The 24,988-nt window shown below is 44.6% G+C and overlaps 1 protein-coding gene across 2 annotated transcripts in view; it reads left to right on the forward strand.

Annotated features, from left to right (window-relative positions):
- The window catches only part of PDE6A (phosphodiesterase 6A), a 44,560-nt gene that overhangs the window by 8,692 nt on the left and 10,880 nt on the right, over positions 1–24,988 (forward strand). For both annotated transcript variants that reach the window (XM_070414618.1, XM_070414619.1), the window contains 13 exons: positions 2,759–2,833; positions 7,821–7,885; positions 9,272–9,338; positions 11,098–11,145; positions 13,710–13,859; positions 14,695–14,838; positions 15,836–15,901; positions 16,131–16,277; positions 17,124–17,231; positions 18,902–19,011; positions 20,589–20,676; positions 20,831–20,931; positions 21,318–21,425. In XM_070414618.1, coding sequence (XP_070270719.1) covers positions 2,759–2,833; positions 7,821–7,885; positions 9,272–9,338; positions 11,098–11,145; positions 13,710–13,859; positions 14,695–14,838; positions 15,836–15,901; positions 16,131–16,277; positions 17,124–17,231; positions 18,902–19,011; positions 20,589–20,676; positions 20,831–20,931; positions 21,318–21,425 — 1,277 coding nt within the window. The remainder of the gene's footprint in view (positions 1–2,758; positions 2,834–7,820; positions 7,886–9,271; positions 9,339–11,097; positions 11,146–13,709; positions 13,860–14,694; positions 14,839–15,835; positions 15,902–16,130; positions 16,278–17,123; positions 17,232–18,901; positions 19,012–20,588; positions 20,677–20,830; positions 20,932–21,317; positions 21,426–24,988) is intronic.

The raw sequence follows: 24,988 nt of genomic DNA on the forward strand, positions 1-24,988 counted from the left end.
AGGGCTGACCCAGGCAATGGAAGTGGGGGCAGAGGCTTTGGTCTAGTCCCTCAGAATGCTCAGGGGCCAGGTTTGCCCCAGATACATTGGCCAAGGAGAAAGAGCCTGAGAAGGTTCCTGGCATTGTTTTTCAGCTACGTTTCCCCACGCTAGCTCTCACCTTGCTCTTTCTGTCTCTGCCTCCTGAGCCTAATCATGCTCTGCCTTGGAACAACCAAATAACATTCCAGAGTTATTTAGATTCGTGATTTCCTATCCCAAAGGTCCAAGGTACAGGATTCCTGTCAGTTTCACTTTATGCCTTGTCATGCTGAGCATGGCGCACAGAGCAATGGAGACTCTCCCAATATTTGGTTGAATGAGTAGGTGAATCGCAGAATCTGGGGTTGGAAAAGACCGATCTAGTGTAGCAATAAACCCTTTGATAATCCTTCAGAAAGTAGCATATGAATGCTACTTTAAAAAGATATATATATATTTTTTAAATATATATATATATTTTTAAATATATATATATATTTTTATTGATTTCAGAGAGGAAGGAAGAGGGAGAGAGGGATAGAAACATCAATGATGAGAGAGAATCACTGATTAGCTGCCTCCTGCACGACCCCCACAACCCGGGCATGTGCCCTTGACCAGAATCGAACCTGGGACCCTTCAGTCCACAGGCCGACACTCTATCCACTGAGCCAAACCGGCTAGGCAGCGGTTCTCAACCTTTGGGTCGTGACCCCTTTGGCGGACAAACGACCCTTTCACAGGGGTCGCCTAAGACCATCCTGCATATCAGATATTTACATTACGATTCATAGCAGTAGCAACATTACAGTTATGAAGTAGCAATGAAAATAATTTTATGGTTGGGTCACAACATGAGGAACTGTATTTAAAGGGCCAGAAGGTTGAGAACTACTGGGCTAGAGCAATGGTTCTTTTTTAAATCCAAAAAATTTCTGAGTAGCTGACTTAGAAAAACTCCATCTTAAGGTGCCCAATTTTTACCTTAAAGGATCTGCCCCCAGGTGCAAGCTGCTCTATGCTGTAGCATTCCTCCCTCCATTTCTTTTAAACTCCCTGTGAAAGGGGAAGTCACATTTCAGCAGGAACATTCTAATTTAGTCATCCCCCAAACACGGAACACCCTAGCAATTAGAGGTGAGTTGGGCTGCCTACAATCACTCTAAGAACCTATCCCCCAGGTTGCTAAGGTCTTACCTGACCTATTGTCATTATGAAAGGAGTAAATAAAGCCACTGACTTTTACACTTTAACTGGGAGAACTTTATAGTATGTGAATTATATCTCAACCAAGCTGTTTAAAGGAAAGAAGAAGAGAGAAAGACAGAGAGAGGAAGGCAGGCATAAACATGCCCCACTTTCCACCAATCCCTTGTTGACGACTTCTGCTTCCCCTCAGGACAATCTTCAGAGCCACCCAGTGTTTGACACAGGCAGTGTCAGCCCAGAGCACCCGTCCTTCTGGGCTCTTCTAACATTTGTGTTCTCCTTCCATTACTGTTTGGTTCTTAGCCCATCCACCTGACCGGTCCTCCAGTACTTGATTGCTTCTTCCATGAGACTGCAAGTTTCTCTAGAGTGCAAACTGGGCCTTATCCATCTCTGTATATCTAGCAGAAAGCATGTTGTGGAGCTCAGGTAGGGCTCCAGTTCATGTTTCACACCCAGAATTGAATTTCGTCCTGTTGTCAGTAGTCCAGAAGAAGCTGACCCCCTCTTCTTGTCCTCTGGATGATATTAGGATAGGCAAACCACCAAAACAAGATTGTTCAAATAAGAGAGAGGCCAAGCCCTGACCGGTTTGAATCAGTGGATAGTGTCGGCCTGCAGAATCAAGGGTCCCTGGTTCGATTCGGGTCAAGGGCATGTGCCTTGGTTGCGGGCACATTCCCGTGGGGAGTGTGCAGGAGGCAACTGATCGATGTTTCTAACTCCCTATCCCTCTCCCTTCCTCTCTGTAAAAAATCAATAAAATATATTTTTAAAAAGAGAGAGAGGCCAAGAGCAAGAGGGCTTGGCATCCTACCCACCCAAATCCAGCACTCATCTATCACTGACCCTAAAAATTCACAAATGAGCAGAGAGGACACTGGAGGACTGTGCAGCTCTGAGTACAGTGGGAAACCAGTTGAGGAGCAGCAGGGAGAAGCTTGTTGCAGTGTCCCAGTTGGTTTCTTCTCCTGAGTCCAAGTGATGGTACAGTGCCTTTGCTGGCTCCTTCTTCTCTCTCTGCCCATGTCTTTCTCTGTCAGATGTCTTCAATGTCATCTTTCTTGTTGAATCTCAGATACAAGTCTATCTATCCATATTTGGCACCATTGCTTTTTCTTTCTCATTTGGAAAAAAAAAAATTTTTTTCCTGATTACGAAAGCAATATATTTTACTATGGAATAACTGCTAAATAAATTATAGTCTCATGCCAATCACCCAGGGAAAACCAGTTGTTACTCCTTTGCTGTGAATTCTTTGAGAACATTTTCTATATATAGTTAAACATTTGGGTTACATGATCTATATTCTTTTGTCACCTCACGTTTTTCACTTGTCAGTATATCATGGACACCTTTTTAATCAATACATACACATCTGTAGCATCATTGTCACTATATGCTACAACAAACTTAGGTTGTTTCTAAGTTTTCAGTATTATAAATGATACTGCAAAGGACATTGTTTTAGCCAACCCTTCCATCATGTATTTTCAAGACATGTAATTATTGTTTTCTTCATGCCTAGGAATTTTTTGATGTGTGGCCAGTCCTGATGGGTGAAGCTCCACCATACACTGGCCCAAGGACTCCGGATGGAAGGGTAGGTCGCTCTCTGGCCTGCTCAATATGATAAAATGTTGAATGAAATGCAAATGTAAAGCACTATAAAAACTGCTGACTTTAAAAAAATCACTTGGGTATTTTTCTTCTCTGGGTTGGGATGTCTCCCTTAAAGTTATAATTTCTCACTATAGCCAAGTCCTGTAATTTACAAGGTTCTTTAATATCTTGTTGGAATTTCATAGTAATCTAGTAGGTTGAACAAGAAGGAATCCACATTCTTATTCCACAAAAGAGGACATAGCCCCAGAAAGATCAGCAACTTGTTTAAGAATTCACCCAGCAGGAGTTCAGATAATAAGACCTGGAAATATCCTTACTATTTAATTGAGAGTATATAAATTGGTAGCCAGAGGTCAATTCCAATGAATAAGTAAACTTGTTTGACTGCATACATTTAAAAATCTATCTTTTTACTTTTAAAAAATTGAATTGGTAGCTTAGCACTTAAAAAAAATCAAGGTAATTACCTTACATATCTATAGTCTCGATTTCTTTTGAAAAGGTAAGAAGATCAGTCAAAACTGGACCCACAATCCCATAGGGTAAATTTGATTGGAGCTGGGTAGCAGCTATCTCTGTAGAATGTGGTCTGAGCTCTCCAGTTTGCCACAGTCCCCTCCTGTGAACACCTGGCCCCCCCTGCTCATATTTTTGTTTCTGTCAGGCCTCTAGGCATTTGAGCTTGTGACCGCTGGTCTCATACCATTGCTTTTTTTTCAAGATGAGGTACAAACATTGGAAAGAAACTGATGTGATATGAGTGGGAATGTGGAAATGGTCCAGGGTAAATAGGCTGAGCCCTCAAATGGCCTATAGAACCTGTGGAATAACTGAGTGACCTTAGCTGAGGCCACACAGGGTAAGTAAGCAGCAGAGTCATTTCCTGGAGTGAGTTTTAAACCAGTGCTTTCCTACAAGCCCTTAGCCTGTTTGAAATGGTATGTCAATTTCTGCTGGGAGGTTTGACCCCACCCAGCCAACCCTAACCCTACTCAAAATAAAGGTGTGTGTGAGTTTGTGGTAGACTCAAACTCTGGGAATTCAATATGAACCACCCTTGCCTGTAAGCTTTATTAATACGCCAGAAGAGATTTCAACTTTGGAATCCACATGGTCTGCTGTGCTTTATCCAAAATGACCTTTATCACTTATTGTCGTCCAGTTTCAAACTATTCTTTTACTCACACAAGTTCATGATTTCATTAGGAAAGACGGAGTCTTCAAGGATTGCGTCCTATACCACTGTCACAAGCTATTTGGGTGCACATTTCCTTTTTAAGTACAGCTTTTCATGTTGGTATAGCTGACATGTTATGAGTTTTTGCTCCAAAATATGAGCTGGACTTGTATCTCCTGGAATTTAGGAGGGGAGGAACTACAATAGAGATCAGCATAGCTTTCAGACACCATCAGCTTCAACTAACTTCGATTTCCATGGCTGCTTTGATATTCAGCTCTCTGAGCTGAGCCCTGAGATCAGAGGTCATGTCTAATTCCCAGGTGGCCAGAGAAATGTCGTGTTCTACCTTATCTGGCTCTTCACCCTCGAGTACCCCGACCTTTAAGATTGAACTGAACAGGGTATTTTCTCACTGAGCACCAGCCCAGGAAGAGCTGCCCATCATTTAATTCAAGAAGTTTTGGTTTCACTGAGGTAATTAGCACACTCATGGCTAAGACTTTTCCTTCCCCAAAACCTTCTCCATCTCAGGTAGCCCAGGCTCAGTCAATCCTTGCAAGACTATGAGTCATTACATTGAGATGGAAAAAGGCCAGAAGGCGAAGGACATTGGAATTGGTTGGTTGCTCACTTGTACGGTGAGCTTGGCCAAATAGTTCCTTGGACCTTTCATTTTCCCATCTAGGGGAGCTGTCCCTGAACTCATCTCCAAAGTCAGTTCCAGGTCCTGGATAGCTAGCGAGGACGGCACACAAAGGCCTGAGCTCGAGCCCAGACACAGCGTGATGAGATTGACCAAAAGTGAATCTTCTGAGAAGAGCATGGGCATGGAGGCAAAAAGCCCGAGTTCAGATCCCTGCTCACCACCTAGTTCTGTGGCCTGGGGGACCTCTCTAAGCCTCACCTTCCTCATCTGTAATCAAGCTGACCCAGGAGGCCCTGGTAACTAACGCGAATCATACACTGACACACAGTAGGCACACTAGTCATCATGGCTACTTGGGTTGACTCTCACTATCTGCCAGGCACTTAACGTGGATTACGTCATTTACTCTTTTCAATGAGTTTATGGAGGAGGTCGCCTCACTTTCCCCATTTGGCAGTTGAGGAAATGGAGGTCAGGAGGTGGTCAAATAATTTGCACATATTCAAACCCAGAATGCTTTTCTTTCTGGTAACTGACATCACATCATGCTTTTTATTTTTTATTTTTATTTTTATTTACATCATGCTTTTTAACATTCCCTTTTGTCTGCTAACATCACTCCCTCACTTTATCTGCCACATTCACATTAAAAATAGAGCTTTTGTCTGGATTTTGACCAATTAACCTCCCCAGATCTTGGGTCTAAAGCTCCCTAATGGCAGTTACACCTCACTTTATATCCTTTTAAAAATAAAATATTGTGTGTGTGTTGATTATTAAAAAATTATAGAGGCTGATTAGGCTTTATGGGGGGGGAAATCAAAACAAAAATTAGCACTTGTTTTAAAACTAGTACATTTCCACACACGATGATTTGGCTACGGCTATATTTGTGGCTCTTTCAAAGACCCCTGTGTGGTAGCCTTAGCTGCTCAGGTGGAAGGTAACAAAGGTGCTCATTGATGGCTCAGTTTTGACTTTCCAAAGGCTGAGAATTCTTACATGAACATGGCCTTGAAGGCAACTTGGCTGAGCTACAGTGTATGGAAAAAGCCCTGTTTACCTAGGGCACACTGATCTTTTTGTTGCTTTCTGTGAAAGCATATTAATTTTCCTGTAGGTTTAAAAAAACCCACGTCCATTTCTAACCTTTCTAAAGGAGTCTCGTGAACTCCCTCGATAGGACAGGCTGTGGCGCCCAGGGAGCTGGCAGCTTGCCTAGGAGTGCAGTGAGCAGCCAGGCCCAAGGACAGATGGCCCTGCAGCAAAGACCTGCAGAAGGTCGAGAAGCTCATGGAAATCAGCCTCCTCCTCCTCCTCCCAAGTGGAAACTTAGCTTTTGACCAAAGTCCCAGCAGCTAATGAAGCCATCTTTGCTTTCTAGAACTGCCTACAGGGTACTGCCTTTTATGACTAGATCCCATGCTTTGTTTGGGAAGAGTTCTGGTGCCTAACAACAACAGCACACCTGCACTACAGCTGGGGACACTGAGGCTCAGAGAGTACACCTAGTCAAACCAAGAGTAGAGCATGAGCCTTCACTCTAGAGCAGCGGTCGCCAACCTTTCAGACCTCACGGTGGTCCGCGGACCACCAGTTGGTGACCACCTCTCTAGAGCATTTCATCAGGCTGTGGGATTCATCTAGTCTCCCCTTGGATGCTTCCTACTCGAGGGGGCTCCTGTCTACCCTGGGGCAGCTGTCATCCTTGGAAGAGCTCAGGCTTCTGCCTCCTGATTAGCCAGAGCGTGTCTTCTGGAAGGACTCAGTCACTGCAGCTGCTGCCAGTGCTGGTCATTGAAGAGCAGAGCCTCTCCCACATGAAGAAGCTCATGATCGCCTGCCTACCAAGTGGACCTTCAGACACCCTTGCCTGGATCGGGAATTTTTCTTTGTGGAGGTTCTGAGTCAGGAGGTTTGGTTGGGGCCCAGGTTTCTACATGTCAATATTTAGAGCAGCACTTCTCAAAATACCTAGAGTAAAGGAACTGTTTTCTTTGCAAATTTCTAATCCATTTCGGACTGATACTTTCAAAATGTGTTAAAATATATAGCTAAAAACAATGAGAATTTAAACAAACATGCAAAATGTAAGTCTCTCTTATTTTTTAGTTTCAAGAGACCTAACTTAACTCAAACTGCTATAAAAGTTCCTAAATGCCAACTCTCAATTTCTATTTTCATATAATCATGGAAAAGCAATAAATAGTTTGCAGACAGGTATCAGTCCAGGGACCCCACTTTGAATGGCCCTGTTCTGGGTGAGAGTGATGCAGAATACAACACTGTTTTAAGCTGGTAACCGTAAGTGACATAGCAGAATGAGCACTGAGCCTAAAAGTCAAGATTCTGGTCCTGGCTCACTAGAAATGAGTCCTTTCCTCTCTCTGGTCTCATTCTTCCCATTGCTGAATGCTTGCTGACTTGCCTGTCACACCTGGGAGTTGAAAGGATCTGATCAGGTATTGGAACTTGCCCCAGAGAGCTAAGGGAAAGGAGCTGTGCCAGTATCCAAATGCATGCTAGGAAGTCATGTAATTGAACAGGTCTATTCTAAGAGAATGGGAGTTTTAATGGTGCAAGGAGGTGGGAAGGATGAAAGAGGTGGAAAGTGAGTTAGGAGTCATGAGGCCTGATTGGGCAGACAGGTATGAAAGAGCTGACGTAGCAAAGAGAGCAGTTGGACGATAGGAATGAATGAGAAAAGGGGCTGTGACCATAGAGCTGAGCCCTGTATAGAGGCTGGCTGGGTTGACAATGATTCTAAGTGGGACAGGAGCCTCCTTTCAACTCCCCTTTCTCCCTAGACTTCAGCAGCAGTCTCTCTCTCCCTCTTTCTTCCTGGGCTCAACTTCCAGATCCCCTTAGAACACTTCCCATTCCTCTCACCAGCCCCAGATCCCAGCCCCTGCTTGGCCACTGTGAGCTGTGTCTAAGGAGAAGCACAGTAAACCATGAGAGTCAGCTGAGGACAGTGAGCTGCAGAGGCAGCTGGGATACACCCTTGGAGAGTCAGGCTGGTGCTTCTGGAAAACCACGAACACAGAGTGAAAAACACGGCCTGTGTCATGGACACACTCCTGCTGAAGTTCTGTCTCAGACTGTGAAGGTATATATTTCTCTATCTCGTTTGCCTAGGAAATCAACTTTTACAAGGTCATCGATTACATCCTGCATGGCAAGGAAGACATCAAAGTAATCCCGTAAGTCACATGACCATACCTAACTTCAAGTGGACAGGTAATGCCACCCTATCATGTTACCAAAAGGAAGTGAGAGAATATTTGTAAGTATCCTGAACTGCCAGCGTATATGCCATGTAAATTAATCGAGGGGGAATATGAATAGTAAATAAATGCTTTATCAAACCAGAAGACAAAATAAACATTTAGAAAGGACATAAAGCAGGTGCAAAAAATACAAAGACGATATTTCAATCTAAATACATCACTAATTACTTTAAATAGAAATCAACTGAATGTTCCAGTTAAATGACAAAGGTTGCCATGTTGGGTAAGAACGAAATCCCTCCCATTTCATTGACTCTAAAATGTACGGTTTTCTACTTGTTTACATTTCTGAAATAGAATCCATGACATTGTACAATTGCTGCCACTCAGACAGTAGTCAGATGTAGTTACTATTGCCTGCCTTTGCAAGAACTAGGTCATAACCATTCATATTGTTATGACTTCATTTGAGTTATATACATTGTTGGTTATATCCATATTAAATTTAATTGCCATATAAAGTGACTTAAAGAAATTATACTATGGCCTGGCTGGCATGGCTCAGTGATTGAGCATCGACCTATGAACCAAGAGGTCACGGTTCGATTCCCAGTCAGGGCACATGCCTGGGTTGCGGGCTTGATCCCCAGTGTGGGGCGTGTAGAAGGTAGCCAATTGATGATTCTCTCTGATCATGGATGTTTCTATCTCTCTCTCTCTCACTTCCTTTCTTAAGTCAATAAAAATATATTTAATAGCCGAAACCGGTTTGGCTCAGTGGATAAAGCATCGGCCTGCGGACTGAAGGGTCCCGGGTTCGATTCCGGTCAAGGGCATGTACCTGGGTTGCGGGCACATCCCCAGTAGGGGATGTGCAGGAGGCAGCTGATTGATGTTTCTCTCTCATCGATGTTTCTAACTCTCTATCTCTCTCCCTTCCTCTCTGTAAAAAATCAATAAAATATATTTAAAATATATATATATATATTTAATAAAAGAAATTATATTATAATGCAGCATTGAAACCAAAAGTTGCTTTGCATGGCACAAAAAGACAGGAAAAAGGTATAATCTATGATTAAAATCTATATCTAAATTCTAAAAGAGCTGTGTTGACGTTAATAAAATAATAATTTGTAAGGTCAAAAGCATTGCATTACAGATTAATTGGAAGCATTTTATCTTTCTCTGTTGCATACATTAAGACACTTAGTCAAGATTTGAGACTCATTCAGGTATAGTAATGTAAGCAGGTTCTGGGAGCAGCCAGAGCATGGTGGAAGGGCAAAGACCCAGATTCAAGTTTTTAGTCCAGCTGTCCTTACAGCAAAAGTTACCATTTGTCTTTGGCCTTTACAGGAATCCACCTTCTGACCACTGGGCTTTAGCAAGTGGTCTTCCCACTTATGTTGCTCAAAATGGCTTGGTAAGTAATACAACTTGGAAGAGGGGGAGTTTTAAATCAGGTGGAAGAGTGAAAGGATTTCAGTTCAAGAGTGGGGGAGAATATGATGAGAAGTGAGGATGTCGAAAAGCCCGATTCTCTCATTTCTCAATTCACTTGAGAGTTGGTCCAAGGAGATGAACAGAATATTGACATTTGAGAAAATATGAAATACACAGAAATAGTCTCACTGACTAAATAAAGATACTTATGCATATGTCCAGGGCAAAGTCATGACTGGCTGGTCTTCCAGGCTCACCACAGATGAAACCCCAACCTTTCCTACCAGAGACTTAGCTGCCACTCCCAACCCCTCATCTCTGCTACATTTCCAGCCCTACCATGGATAGCCGAGCTCAAATGCTCTGCCTCCCACCATGCCCCACCCTCTCCGGGTCAAGGTTGGAATAACAGCATCCCCTGCTCCAGAGAGAAGGGTCATATATGTTAGCTGCACATCACCCCCATATTTGAGCCTGGTTACCCCTCTATTATCCCCCAGGTACAACACAGAAATAGATGGAGGTGTCTAAAGACTTAGGAGAATGTAGGAAATAAAATGGAAACCAAGGAAGTAAAAAGTTTTAACGAGAAGAGGGACAACCAAATGCAACACAAGTGGTCTGTGAGCTAAGAACTAAAGCCCATTGGGTTTGGCAAAGAGGAGGTCATTGGTGTGCTCCCTGAGAGCAGATTTGGTGGCGAGGACAGAAACCAGTGTGTGGTCTGCTGAGGTGTGGATGGGTCATGAGGAGGTAGAGAATGCGAAAGCAAGAGGGAAAAACCTGGATGGTTGCAATGGAAACAACATGGGGTCAAGGGAGGATTTCATTGTTAAAGATGGGAGAGACTCAAGCATGCTCATGGGCTGAGGGGAAAGAGCCCTGGGAGAGGTCAGAGATCAGGAGAGAATGATGGCAACCGATTGCGCTGGTCCAAGGGGAGGCCAGAGGGATGATGCAGGGACAGCTCACCCTCTGAGACTACATTGTGGTCAGGTCAGTTGGGACAAGGCAGGGTCACTGCAAGTCCATAGGGTGCCTTTTTGAGAACTAGAAAAAGCTGTCCTGACTCAATGGATGAAAAGAGAAAGGCTAGGGAAATGCTTTCGCAAGTCGAGACCAGACAGAATTTCAACTCCCAAACATCCCCTTAGCCACATGCCTTCGTGCGTTACACACACTACACAACTACACAGTGGCCCCACAGGCAGGGCCCTAGTGGGACCAGAGAAGTGCCATCTGCATGGTAGGGTAAGAGGGTCCCTTGTTCAGGAGAAGAATCTGGCAATTACAGCAGCGCTACAGCACTCTTCATTCCTTGTTCGTCCTTGACAAACAAATGGAACCCAAATGTCATTGTTTCAAAGATGCTTAGAGCAGCATTATTTATACAAATAAAAAGAAAAAAACAGAACACAACCCAAATATGCAATAAAAGAGGGAAAACAAAACAGGATACTGGACAGGCCTGAATAATGGCAATTTTTAGCCTTTACTTTTTCATAGTTTGGAAATGACTCGGGAGCAAGGCAAATGCTAAGAAGTAATGGTTACAAGTCAGCTTTTCTGTCCAGTAGCCTCAGTTAATAATTCAAAACCATCTCGAGCGTGTCTATCTGATGAAAAGAACGTGGATGCCCTGGGCAAGGACGCGGTGTTTCTGAAAGAGCAGGCATTGCTTCACCTGGCCCTTTGTCTAGTCTAATAACAGGTCCATTATTCCTTCTCATGGCTTTTAGATCTGCAACATCATGAATGCGCCTGCAGAGGACTTTTTTGAATTCCAGGTAAGTAATTTTTATTTTGCAATCAGGAAATAATTAAGAAGGGAAGAATAAAACCACTGCCAGGTCAATTATTGAATTATTTTGTACTCCTGTATTAGTCACATGATACTTCCCCCCTGAAAGAATATTAGAACACATCAGACTCCATCTACTTTATTGGAAAGCATTCTCCACCAAGTGAAAACGTGAGTGGGGAAAAAAGGTCATGTACCCAGGGAAGTGGGGAGGGAGTTAATTTGGTGAATTCCAAAGTCCCATTCAGTTGAACATTCATATCCTTTGCTTTCTGACCCCAGGACCTTTGCTTATGCTGTTCTTTCCCCAACCATCATCTTCTGCCCAAATCCCTTCTGCCCTTCAAGACAATCTCAACTGCTATGAAATTTCAGTGAAGTTTTATTCTGTTTTCCCTAGCTGAATATCATGTCTTCCTCCTTGGGATCTTCATGAAATATTGTTTAGTATTCCAGTTGATTTTGTCTGTCCTTTTCACAAATGTTTGTGAAGGGTATCCTCTGTGTCAGGCATATAGGCACAATGCTATCCTGGTCAAAACGGTGGGCCAGCCAGGCATGGTCTTTATCTCCAGGGAGGTTAGATCACATGCAGGGAGAAGCAGGTCAGGACAAGGGCCAAGGGATAGAGGAGGAAATCTCTGGGGACAGTGGTCGGGCTGACTTAATCTGAGAAGAATCAAGGAATGTGTCCCTGAGACATTATGTTTGGCAGCAAAGAAAGGAAAGATTTCATGAAAGAGAAGGCTTATTGGAAGAAAGTAAAGAGGCCAGTGAATCTGAGAGAGACTGATGGGAGAGGAGCTGGGGGAGATGCAGACAGAGGCCAGATCACGCAGAGCCTGAAGGCCACGCCAAGGAATGTTTCTCTTTGTTAATGTACCTCCTTCATGTTTTATGATCCTTCCTCGTCTTTTAGACGAATTCCTTTCAGCAAAATATTGTCTTCTTTTGGTCAAAGTTTAGGTCTTATCCTTCTTGACCTCTTCAGCTCTAGGCATCCTGTCAATATTTGAGTTTCCTATGGTAAGTTTAATAAGAACAAATCTTTTGCAATCAGGAAATAATTAAGAAGGGAAGAATAAAACCACTGCCAGGTCAATTATTGAATTATTTTGTACTCCTTAAAGAACATTATGAAAGAGCTCAGAGGGAACATACCTCCGAAGTTAAAATATACCGTCTTGGGTTGTGATTTTGTCTATATCAGTGCGACAGGCCCAACTGTTACGGAGAGTTGTTACCCTGATTACAACCATGACAGAACTTGGTCTGTACCCAAGTCATCTGATGGATTACCGTTTACCCACATTAGTAACTCAAATCTGATCTTGTTTTCAGATTCTAGCCTTCCGTCTTCCACTCATCCTCTGTAGGATGCATATTTTATGTTAAAACATAGGTTACATCAAGTAACTTCCCTGCTTCAAAGTCTTCACTGTTTTCCCATTCACTTTCAATAAAATCTGTTCCCTTATCATGGCCTTCAGAAGGACAGGATTCCCTGAAGTCTAAGTAAAGAGTTGGGGGGAAGGCAGGTCTTGAACTTGTTTTGTGACCATAGCCCTGTGCTCCTTGGGGGATGTTCTGTATCCCTCTGGCAACACCCTCCCACAGGTGCTGAGTTCCAGTGTTATTTAAAGAATAACAATGATCTCTCCGCCTTAAGAATCTTGGGAACATTTGAACTGGAAGACTCTCCAACTCCAGGAAGCCTTCCTTGACTTCCTTCCCTCCTCTGGCTTCCTCAGGACATGCAGAATTCCCCACATGCAGTGTAACTGCTCATTTAACTTCCAGGTTACGAGCTACCTTGGAACAACATCTGTGCCTTATTTGCCTTGGTTTCCCCAGCTTCTAGCTCAGTTTCTTGCACAGTGTAAGATGTTTGATAAACATTTGATGAATCAGTGGGCAGAGAGTCTAGAAAGTATATAGCCCAGTGATCCCCATTTTATAAATGATGGAAGTGAGGCTCAGACAGATGGGAAAAGACAGATGGGAAATGGCTCACCACGGCACCTAATGATTGGCCAAGAAATGTCACCTCTATTTTCTTATTGGTTCCACGAAGCACATGCTCTTACTACTGCCCCCCTCTATAGATGAGAATATAGAGGTCCAGGGAGATAAAATGGCATGCCAAAGCAACACAGGAAGTCTGCTAGAGAGGCAAAGGCACAGTCTATCTACCCGATTAGTTCAAAGTTACAAGAATCCCCAACATGACCCCTTCTAAGAGTCCCCTGTGGCTGGCGCCTGTATGGGGAACACTAGCTCCCTGAACTAGTTGTATGCACACTGCCTAGCATACAATGGCCCTGTCATCTTATGAATGAAAACAATATGACTATCTGGCTAAAGGAGCGCCAACCAGATGGGCTATCTGCTCTTAGTATTTGTTTGGTGACTGAAACTATGCAAAACCCAACAAGGTCTATGCTCTCGCGGTCCCTTAGCCAACCCGGGTCATGACTCGGCATGCAGTGCATCGCAGCTGCCTCTGCAGCCTGGTACTCAAGGAAACCGACTCTGGTTCTTGTCTTGTAGAAAGAGCCCCTGGACGAGTCTGGGTGGGTGATTAAAAATGTCCTTTCTATGCCTATTGTGAACAAGAAGGAAGAAATTGTTGGGGTGGCCACATTTTACAATCGCAAAGATGGGAAGCCCTTCGATGAAATGGACGAGACCCTCATGGAGGTACGGTTTGCCAGGAGGTCTTCTGCCGTTGAGATTCAGAGCTTCAGAGTCAGCCCACCCGGAGCATGGTCTCCGGAGCCCCGTGGTGGGGACCCCACTGTGCTGCTGCCCTATCTGTGGAGGGCAGGGAGCTCACGCGACCCTGACTTAACTGCCAGGTCTGCTTTCTTCGCTCTCCCTTCTGCACGGCCACATGTTTTTTTGTTTGTTTGTTTGTTTTTTAAAATATATTTTATTGATTTTTTACAGAGAGGAAGGGAGAGGGATAGAGTTAGAAACATCGATGAGAGAGAAACATCGATCAGCTGCCTCCTGCACACCCCCTCCTGGGGATGTGCCTGCAACCAAGGTACATGCCCTTGACTGGAATCGAACCTGGGACCCTTCAGTCCGCAGGCCGACGCTTTATCCCTGAGCCAAACCAGTCAGGGCTGCACTGCCACATGTTATTAGAGAAAGCCACATTCCCGTTTCAAGAAAATCAATAAACTTTACCTTTAAGAGCAGCATCAGGTTCATAGCAAAATTAAGCAAAAAGTACAGAGTTCCCATCTACCCCCTTACCTTTTTTTCCCAACGTACACACAACACTTTCCCTCTTGTGGCATTATTATGTACAAGAATGAGGCTTTATGTATGTTAGTGCTTTACTGAAAGTGCATTTCCATGCATTATTTTATCCTCACAACATCTCTTTGTGAAGGGTTTATTAAACCCATTTTATAGGAGAAAATGGAGGCTTAGAGAGTCTTGCCCAAAGTTATAGAGGCAGGATCAAACCTGACTGTTCTGCCTCTGATCTTTCTTTCTTTTCTTTTTTTTGTTCTTTCTCCAGTCTTTGGCTCAGTTCCTGGGCTGGTCTGTCTTAAATCCTGATACCTATGAGTCAATGAACAAACTGGAATATCGGAAGGATATTTTCCAGGATATGGTAAAATATCATGTGAAGTGTGACAATGAAGAAATCCAGAAAATCCTGGTGGGTAAAGCCCTTTTCTTGCTCCTTCTCTCTGGCAGAGACTTTGCCCTGGAGATGTAGCCAGAGTGAGGGGGGACTGAAAACTCCGGGAGATGGGGGTGGGCTGGGGTGGGCTTGCCCCAGACCCTCAAGTGAAATGGATGAATGGATGGATCGACCAGGGCCAGAGGGTTGTACATAATGGCTGCTGAGAGGCCTGGGGACAGCTGCCCCTTGCTGGGTCACTTCAATTTACTTTCAAGTAATTAAAAAACTGTTTTAAAATATATTTTTATTGATTTCAGAGAAGAAGGGAGAGGGAGATAGAAACATCAATGATAAGAGAGAATCATTGATCAGCTGCCTCCTGCATGCCCCACACTGAGGATTGAGCCCCCAACCCAGGCATGCACCCTTGACCGCTATTGAATGGTGACCTCCTGGTTAATAGGTCAACACTCAATCACCGAACCACGCCGGCCGGGCGGGCCAGTTAGTACTTTGACCCCATTTTACGATGAGGAAATGGAGGATCAGAGGCATTCAATAACACTGCTAGTAAGTAGCAGAGCTCAAATTTGGATGCCAGCTCCAAAGCCCACGACTCTGAATTTGCTCATCCATGAATGGTAAACAGCAGCCTCACCCTAGCTGGTTTGGCTCAGCGGATAGAGCATTGGCCTGCAGACTGAAGGGTCCCAGGTTTGATTCCCGTTAAGGGCACATACCCGGGTTGCAAGATCAATCCTCAGTAGGAGGCGTGCAGGAGGCAGTCGATCAATGATTCTCTCTCATCATTGACGTTTCTCTCTCTCTCTTCCCTCCTCTCCCTTCCTCTCTGAAATCAATAAAAATATTTTTTAAAAAAAGACAACTCCCCCCAAACCAGCATCCTCTCTGAGTTGGTGGTGCTCTTGCAAGGACTTCAGAGGAAGGAGACAAAGGGAAGTGTACAGTGGAGGCGTATTTAGACCTTAGATGTAGTAACCTATTTTCTTCTCTCTGCTATGTTGGGCAGAAAACCAGAGAGGTGTATGGAAAGGAACCGTGGGAATGTGAGGAAGAGGAGCTGGCTGAGATCCTGGTGAGCACTGGCCCTGACCTAACAAGCACAGGGTGTCCTCTGAGCGTGTGGGGGTGGGGGGGTTAAGAGGATGATGGGGGAGGAGGGAGGAGGTTTGCAAAGAGTGACCCTTGTGGCTCTGCTCTGATCCTCCCAGCCAACCCGGGACTGGGACAGGCCTGGGGGGAGACAGGGAAAGACACAGGAACACTTGATTTGTCTCAGTCACTTGACTCCATTCCTTCTACAGCAAGAAGAGCTGCCAGATGCAGAGAAATATGAAATTAATAAATTCCACTTCAGTGACCTGCCCCTGACGGAACTGGAGCTGGTGAAATGTGGGATACAGATGTATTATGAGCTCAAAGTGGTAGATAAATTTCATATTCCACAGGAGGTAAGGTCAAATCGCCTTGACCTCACTTTTTCTTGCTTCCTTGCTTTGAAAACTCAATCTGGAAATTTAAACTTAATCCATACTTAAAAAGAGTATACCTTTGGCTTTTGGGATTTAAAGTATTAGCCATGTTGCACAGATGAGTCATTTATCAAAAAGGAAACACACAGTTCCTCTGTATTTGGGGTGCATTGGCTTCTTGAGGTGGGTTCTCAGGCACTGAGTTCCGAAGGCTGTGAGTTCATGGGGTGAAAAAAAGGGGTCCTATAGTCAAAAGGGAGTGGGCAACATCGGTTAAGTCCATTTAAGAAGGACTTTTCCCCTGCAGAATTCCTTATTGTAAAAGGAGGGGTATGGAGATGGACAGAGAAGGTGGAGGTGGGAGTGTATTGTGTGAGAATTTTCCAGATTTGTTGGATTCAAACTATTACCCCAAGCCACATCAGCACAGCCTGAGAATGCATCAGAAATGCAATCTCTCTCCCAGCTCTAGTGAATCAGAATGTGTGTTTTAACGATCTCTCTGGGTGATTCTAATAAGTTTGAAAGCCACTGATTTAAAGTCCCCTTTTGTTTTCCTTCCCTGCAAAATTCCTGTTAGCTTCTCCCCCGGCCAGTAGCAATCTGGGGCACAGTTTGGGAATCACTGATGAAACTCAATTGGTGGAAATAAACGGAGTGACTTCTATCCACCTGATTTCATAACGTCCATTCCCACAGTGCTTAGCAGTTGCAAAGGGTTCGCACAGCATTATCCATCAATGACTAGTTCCCACCTCCTGGTGCAGCAGGCAGGGCACCCGGGGGGCGGTCCGTGCTGCCCGGCTGATGTGCGTGTGTTCGCAGGCGCTGGTGCGGTTCATGTACTCCCTGAGCAAGGGCTACCGCAGGATCACCTACCACAACTGGCGGCACGGCTTCAACGTGGGGCAGACCATGTTCTCCTTGCTGGTGGTACGCGACGACCGACCTGGTGCAGCTCCACACAGCAGCAGCAGCAGCAGCAGCGTTGTCCATCTCTGTTTATTGCTTTTTGAGATCATGCAAAAGAGTACATGCTCAGCATAAATGAATTCCAAGACTATAACCCCAGTCCAGTTATTTGGAGATAATCCTGGCATAGCACCATCCAAATTTTCTACTGGAAGCTTCAAAACTTATTTGTACACACACACAAGCACCTTATTTTGTTTATTATTCTATAATATTCTTTTTTATTTGAAAATAGATAAATATACAATCACACTCTTTATATATTTTTTATTATGGTAAAATATACGTAATGGGAAATTTTAATCATTTTTAGGCACTCTATTTAGTGCAGTGGTTCTCAACCTTGCTGCACATTAGAATCACCTGGGAATCTTTTTAAAACCCTGATTTCTGGGCCTCATCCTCCAGAAATTCTGTTTCTTTGTTATTCATGTTGTGGCCCCACCTCATAACAAAGAAACAGAATTTCCGGAGGATGAGGCCCAGAAATCAGGATTTTAAAAAGATTCCCAGGTGATTCTAATGTGCAGCCAAGGTTGAGAACCTGATTTAGTGGCATTAAGTACATTCACAATGTTGTGCAACCATCACTACGATCCATCTAGAACGTTTTCACATCCCACACAACTCCCTGTTCCCCACACTCCCGAGCTCCTGGTGACGGCCATTCTACTTGCCATCTTTATGAGTTTGAGTAGAAGCGGGTTTATTTTGCTCAGCACACTATTTTCAAGGCTTATATAATTGAATGGTGCAGAGAATCCTGTATTGTTTAAATATACCCTATTTTTTACTCAGCACTAGTGCTGGACGTGGGCTTATTAGCCCTTTCCCCCTTACAGACAACGCTGCTGTGCCCTTGGGTGGATGTGCTAACGTGTGTTGGTGTTCCTCATTTCTGGCTCAGAGGATTCAGAGCGCTTTATATTTCACTTAGGTGATTTCCCATGCAGATAATGATGCAAATCTCTGCCCCACCTTCCTCGTTCTCATTCCTTTCTCTGTGGCTGGAATGGTCAGGCCAGAGTAGGCACTGGAGCCTGGAGGCAGGAATTCTGGCCCTGTCACCAAATAAAATGACGGTGACACCGCTTAGACTTGACTTATTTTTTAGAGTCACAGAGTCAGCATCACCTCTCCAGGCTCCCCCCACCCCCCACCCCACCTCCAACACTCAACAAGGTATATGAGGAAGACTCAGGGGTAGATTCCCCAGGGCTGTGCTTGAACCGGTAGACCAGGTTCGGATGGCTGGCTTTACCAGTGTGGCCATGTTCAAAAACCCTCCGAATCCTACAACCTCGCGGCTGCAAGTTTCTCATCAGTCATCTATCCCAATGCCCTTTGCCTCTAGTGTGCAGATTGGGATACTGAGGCCCAGAGAGAGATGGGACCAGCAAAGGTTGCTCAGGAGGAGGGAGGGTGACCAGCCATCCCCGTTTGCCTGGGACAGTTCCAGTTCCAGCATGGAAAGTCCTGCATCTCAGGCAAACATCTGACCTCCCTGCGGCCACAGGGGCAGAGCCAAGATCAGGTTGATGTTTCCAAGCTCGAGGCCCTCCGCTTGCCCTTCAGTCCTGCTTCCAATCCTACCAGACAGGAGTGAGTGGCACCTCTGATTGTCCTTCCAGACCGGAAAGCTGAAACGATACTTCACAGACCTGGAGGCCTTGGCCATGGTCACTGCTGCCTTCTGCCACGACATCGACCACAGAGGCACCAACAACCTCTACCAGATGAAGTGAGTCAGCCCTTCCCAGCCGCGCCCCCCCCCCCCCCCCCCCCCCCCGCTCCCATCCTACCCTCTACCCCAGGATCCATTCCCCAAGTCTGAACAGCTTCTAGACAGATTCACTGGCCCGGGGGTAAGTCCCGCTGTCCACAGCTCCCCACTTCCTCCTGCCCTTTGGGTCTGGGTAAACTCCTGCAACAAACAGAATAAATGATCCCCAACTATTTCCACGCCCAAATGCCTGGAGCCTGGGAATATGTCGCCCTATATCCAAAAGGGATTGCAAAGCTATGATGAAGTGAAGGATCTTGAAATATAGGGATTATCCTGGATCATCTGAGTGGGTCCCATGTAATCAGAAGAGTCCTTATAAGGGGGAGGAGGGAAGTAAGAGAGGAGAGAAGATACTACACTGCAGGCTTTGGGAGTGGAAGATAAGCTGCAAAATCCAAGGATATAGGCGGCCTCTAGAAGCTAGAAAAAGCAAGGAAATAGGTTCTCCCCTAGAGTCTCCAGAAAGAAAGGCAGTCTGCAGACCCATTTTAGACTGAACTGTAGAGCTGTAGATAATACATTTTTAGTTTTAAGCCATTGAGTTTGTCGTAATTTTTTATAGCAGCAACAGGAAACAAATACATTAAACTCCCTCACTCTCTTCCTTCCCTTCCTACCTACTGAACTAATTTAAGCCAAGAGGTTAGTAACTGATAATCATTCATCCACCTTGTATTGATAATGCTCCAAATACAAGTGTGGAAGGCCCTAAGCTAGGCAAAGGAGGTACATGCTGAACAAAACAGACACAGTCCCTGTCCTCTCAGAGCTTAGATTTCAGATAGGCTCTGAAGCATGGTCCTTGAACCATGATCTTGGTGGACCCTCATGACCAACTTGTGGGCTGGGCAGAGCAGGAATGAATGTTATACCCATATTACAGATGAGGAACTGAGGCTCTGCCCAGCGCCCATAATCTGTAAGTCATTAACAAGCACCAGAACATGCTTCTCTGAGTCTTCTCAATACTTGCATGCTGCTCCAAGGCTAGAGACTGTGTTTACATCTTATCTTGTGAGAAGCTAAGTACTGAGGTCACTGTGTGATCCACGGTAAATGCTGAAAAAATATTTATTAAATAAAGACGAGAAAAAACACACTGCTTTGAGGGATTTAATGGTTTCCCCTAAGACTCAGGTATGGAGGATTTAGGGCTTGGTGACCATTAAAGAATGGCCCAGCACCAGTGTTTATGGATGACTATAGGAGGTACATGAATCTCTAAAATTGCACTTGGCATTGTGTATGTTTTGTGCCTTTTTCTGGGGATGAGAGTCCACACTATTCAACAGCTTCTCTAATGAGTCCATGACCCCAGAGACCCTCAGAATCCGCTAAAGCCTAAGGGCCAGGAGACCTGATGGCTAGTCCAGGCTCCCACCCTCACTGTCTGACAAGTTCCTCTCACTCTGGGCTTAGCCTCTCTGCCGGCAGAATCAGGAGGTGGCAGGACTGGGTGACGTCTTTAACCTTCATCTCCGCCATTCCATGTTGCTTCTCTCTGTGTGTGTCTCCCTTTCTTTGCCATTCAGATCCCAGAACCCACTGGCCAAGCTCCATGGCTCCTCCATCTTGGAAAGACACCACTTGGAGTTTGGAAAAACATTGCTGCGAGATGAGGTAGGAGGAGGGCCCTCTGCACAGGAGCCCCCACCTCACAGGAAGCCCGCATTGGCCTGGGCTGCCTCTCCCGTCATCTGGGGTGACCATGGGTAGTTGGGTGACTTTACCGCCAGGATCACTTCTCACACCTCTCCTCTGATCTCCTCCTTAGGGCTTGAACATCTTCCAAAACCTCAATCGCAGGCAGCACGAACATGCAATCCACATGATGGACATAGCCATCATCGCCACAGACCTCGCCCTGTATTTCAAGTCAGTATTTCTTCTCATTTTAAGAATAAGAGTAGCGATAGCAATGATGATTACAATAAGAAACATCACAGTTCCGAGCGATTCATCTGTACTGTGTGCGAGGCACAACCCTTGTGCTATGGACCATTACTTCTCACCACAGCTCTGTGAGTTAGATAGTATCGCTCCCATTGTACAGATGGAAAACTGAGATCCAGGGAAAGAGATTTGCTAGGATCAGATAACAAGTTTGACAGAGTCTGGATTAGAAACCTAGGTCTTCACTCCCAGGCCCTGGTTCTTTTAATGTTGTTTTAAGAAGCCTCTATCTGAAATAGCCGATGTTAGAAGCCCAGGCGTGTCTTGTTCTAAGATTTGCTCCATTAACAAATCGGTGTGTTTTGTAGGAAGAGGACAATGTTCCAAAAGATCGTGGACCAATCGAAGACATTTGAAACGCAACAGGAGTGGACGCAGTACATGATGCTGGAACAGACGCGGAAGGAAATCGTTATGTGAGTTGAGATGGGGCTTAAACCCTGATCCTTATCCCAGGATCATAAAATGAGCTGCTGAAGTGACAGGCCTTGCTGCCCTCAGAAGACCCCTGGGGCACTGTCCATTTTGGAGGCCTTTAACATCTGGGGGGAAAATGAGGTTATGCCAAACCAGAATTGTAGAAATCATGGTATATGATTAACCTTTTTTTTTTTTTTTTTGGCACTAAAATTCAAAACAATACAGTGTTATTTTATTTCTCTGTATAAAAAAAGTATAATATTTGAAGTGTTTCCTTCATATAATTCAGAATTGGTGGTAAAATTATAACTTTAACATTTTTTTTTACAAAACAGAGTATTGTGCTAATTATGATTTGGGTGATAACTATGTGTCACTCAAAATATGTGGCTTCATTTTAGTATTCCTTTCTATATAGCAACGTCCTGCAGTCTAGCTGTGCTATTCATAAACGAGTCACCTGATTTATATAAAATGTATCGTGGCCCTGTTAGCAGGAGGTCTGGTAATGGGACTCATATAGAAGTTCTCTGGTAAATACCTTCTTTCACGTCTCTCAGTGTGCTCCCATGAGTCACCTCAATTCATGATGGGGTGAGAAGCATAAATGAAAGGCCCTTTGTGAATACGTGGCCCAAGTCCCCTGGCTCCCCTGTGATGGGTCCTGGGTGTTGACGGTCAGCAGAGACCAGGCCTTTCCAAGGAAGTGTCAGGTTGATTGTTTATCTCCAGGTGCTTCTGTGGAGATGAGGCTTAATTAAGTCACAAATGTAGCAACCTCTGCAACAGAGAAGGGGCAGCCACTGGGACAGGCGCAGGGAAGAGGGGACAAGGGGCAAGTTGCCATTCCCTCAGCCCTGCATTGTCCAATCAGGCCTCCACAAGGGTCCCCGATCCTTGGGAGCTGTGGGACCTGCTCCCCCCTGAGCAGGGGGCACATGCAGACTACCGACCAGGGAGCAGCCTCACCTGACATTTCAAAATGGCGCAGCGGAGAAGTGAACAAGTGGGAAGAACACCCTGTTCCCGGGTAGGGGGGCTTTATATTAAACACTGTCTATGCTCCTTAGTTAACTATTCATTTAAGGTCATTTCAAGGAAAATATCTACTTCATTTTTGTGATAATTGGTAGAGTTAAAAAGAATAACTCCAGAGTAAGTGCTTCTAAGTGAGACATAAAATTCAAGTCATAAATTGATTTGTAAACGTGACTACCTAAAAATGAGGGATTTCTGCACAACACACATAGGAATGCATAGCTGAAGTCAGAATGCAAATGATAACCTGGGGAAGAATATCTGCAGCACTTCTGACGAGAGAGAGAGAGAGAGAGAGAAAGAGAGAGAGAGAGAGACCGACCTAATTCCTTAGTAAATAGAGTGTTAATACAATTCAAGAAAAAGACTAATCCAATTGAAAACTGAGCAAAAGGCATGAACAGTTCTTTCCCAGAAAAGAATACAGAGGGGTGTAAACATGTGAGAAGAAGACTGTGCTCATATTAAGAGAAATGCAAAATCAAATTACACTGAGATATCATTATTATTTACACTCCTCCTGGCAAAGATTAAACATTTGATAGCACACTGCGGCTGGGCAGAGTGAGTGGCAACAGGCAATCTCATTCACTGCTGGGAATGTACATGGGTGCAGCCTTTACTGTGGGCAACACCCCCGACAACTGTAAATACTCTCAGACCCAGCAGTCCACACCTAGGATTTACCCCCTAGGTATCCTCCCGCCTGTGTGCCAAGGAGTATGTACAAAGTTATTCATCGCAGCATTATTTGTAATCACAAAAAAAGATGGAAAGCAACTTAAATATCCTTTTGGGGGCACAAAAAGTCAGCTAGATATTTTGCCAGCAAAATAGGTCGATTCAGGAGTAACAAAGAATTGCAATACAGAACAAGCAACCATGGCATACGAGTCTGCTAAAACAAAGAGGAAATTATTTTGTAGAGGGGAAGAGGGAATTGGGAGGACTACCATAAACAGAGAGCTCCCTGTTATGCTTTGAGGACTATGTAGGGCGTGAGAGAGCGCCCCCTTCTGGCCTCCCTAGTACTTTTTTATTTGTTTTGTTGAGCCTCACCTGAGGATATTTTTTCCCATTGCTTTTTAGAGAAAGTAGAGGGAGGAAGAAAGGGAGGGGGGAGAGGGAGAGGGAGAGAGAGAGAAAGAGAAAGAGAGAGAGGAACATTTATTGGTTGCCTCCTGCATGTGACCTGAGACCAGGGCTAGGAATTGAACCTGCAACCCAGGTATGTGCCCTTGACGGGGAACAGAACCTGTGACCCTTCGGTGCACGAGTTGACGCTCTAACCCAGGGGTGGGCAAAGTTTTTGACTCGAGGGCCACAATGGGTTCTTAAACTGGACCGGAGGACCGGAACAAAAGCATGGATGGAGTGTTTGTGTGAACTAATATAAATTCAAAGTAAACATCATTACATAAAAGGGTACGGTCTTTTTTTTTTTTTTTTTTTTTTAGTTTTATTCATTTCAAACGGGCTGGATCCGGCCCGCGGGCCGTAGTTTGCCCATGGCTGCTCTAACCACTGCTCAGAGCCCTACTACATTTGAAATGAGGTTTCTGTTTACTAATTTTTTGTAAATAAATATGCTACTTTTCATACAATGGAACGCCATGTAGCCTTTACAAAAAAAAAAGATAGGAAGGATTTCCAAAATACAATTTTCTCAAAAAGGCAAAGGCCATACTTCAATCACTGAAAAAGCCCAGGTAGTGTTAGTGGAAGTCTTCAGACTGAGGCACACAAACCCCTCCCGCTACCTCCCCAACCCCAAGCCTTGCAAGATGTATGGTGGTGTGGCTGGCCTCGCAGGAACCAACGCTCTCTTCCTTAGCAGTATCTTCCTAAGAAAGCACAGAGGGTGTCACACTGTCAGTTCCCGCACTCCTCTCCCACTTCACAAAATAAAGGCAAACTTGCTCTTCCTTGAATCTTCCTACGGAGTGAAGGCCTCTGGGCCATCAAACAGAGGGACTATTTGGAAGCCTCTTAACCAAGGCATTATAAACCCAAGGACGGGCTTCAGGCCTTCCCTGTCTTATATATTTTTTGTTGAAAGCAGAAAAAGGCACTAGCAAAAGAGAATTTGGATTGAACGATGGGGCAGCAGAAGCTGAGACATTGTACAAACTTCCTTCCTTCAGTGAATGTTCCACTGATGTCAGGACAAAAGTGCACCAGTAACAAGCGCTGAAGGCAGCTGCACTTGATTTCATCCGCATCACTATTGTCCGTCTGTCTACCTATTTATCTATCTACCTATCTATCTAGTCTCCCTACACATCTATCTACTTCTACCTTTCTTGGAATTAAGAATAAAAAATAAGGATGCATTCTAACATGCTTATTTGAGCTGAAAAAGAAAATCAGATTCTTTCTGACAGAAACAAGTCTGATTTGCCTGCTTTTGTTGACAGTAAAAGACTGGCATTTCCGATTATGTTCATGCCAAACATTCTCACAAATTAAATGAGTCAAATCTGCAGCTTCAGCCCGGCCGTGGTGTCTCAGTGGTTGAGTG

Source organism: Myotis yumanensis, unplaced genomic scaffold (genome assembly GCF_028538775.1).
Source record: "Myotis yumanensis isolate MYYU_CA2020_CCGP unplaced genomic scaffold, mMyoYum1.0.hap1 SCAF_5, whole genome shotgun sequence".
Taxonomy (NCBI): domain Eukaryota; kingdom Metazoa; phylum Chordata; class Mammalia; order Chiroptera; family Vespertilionidae; genus Myotis; species Myotis yumanensis.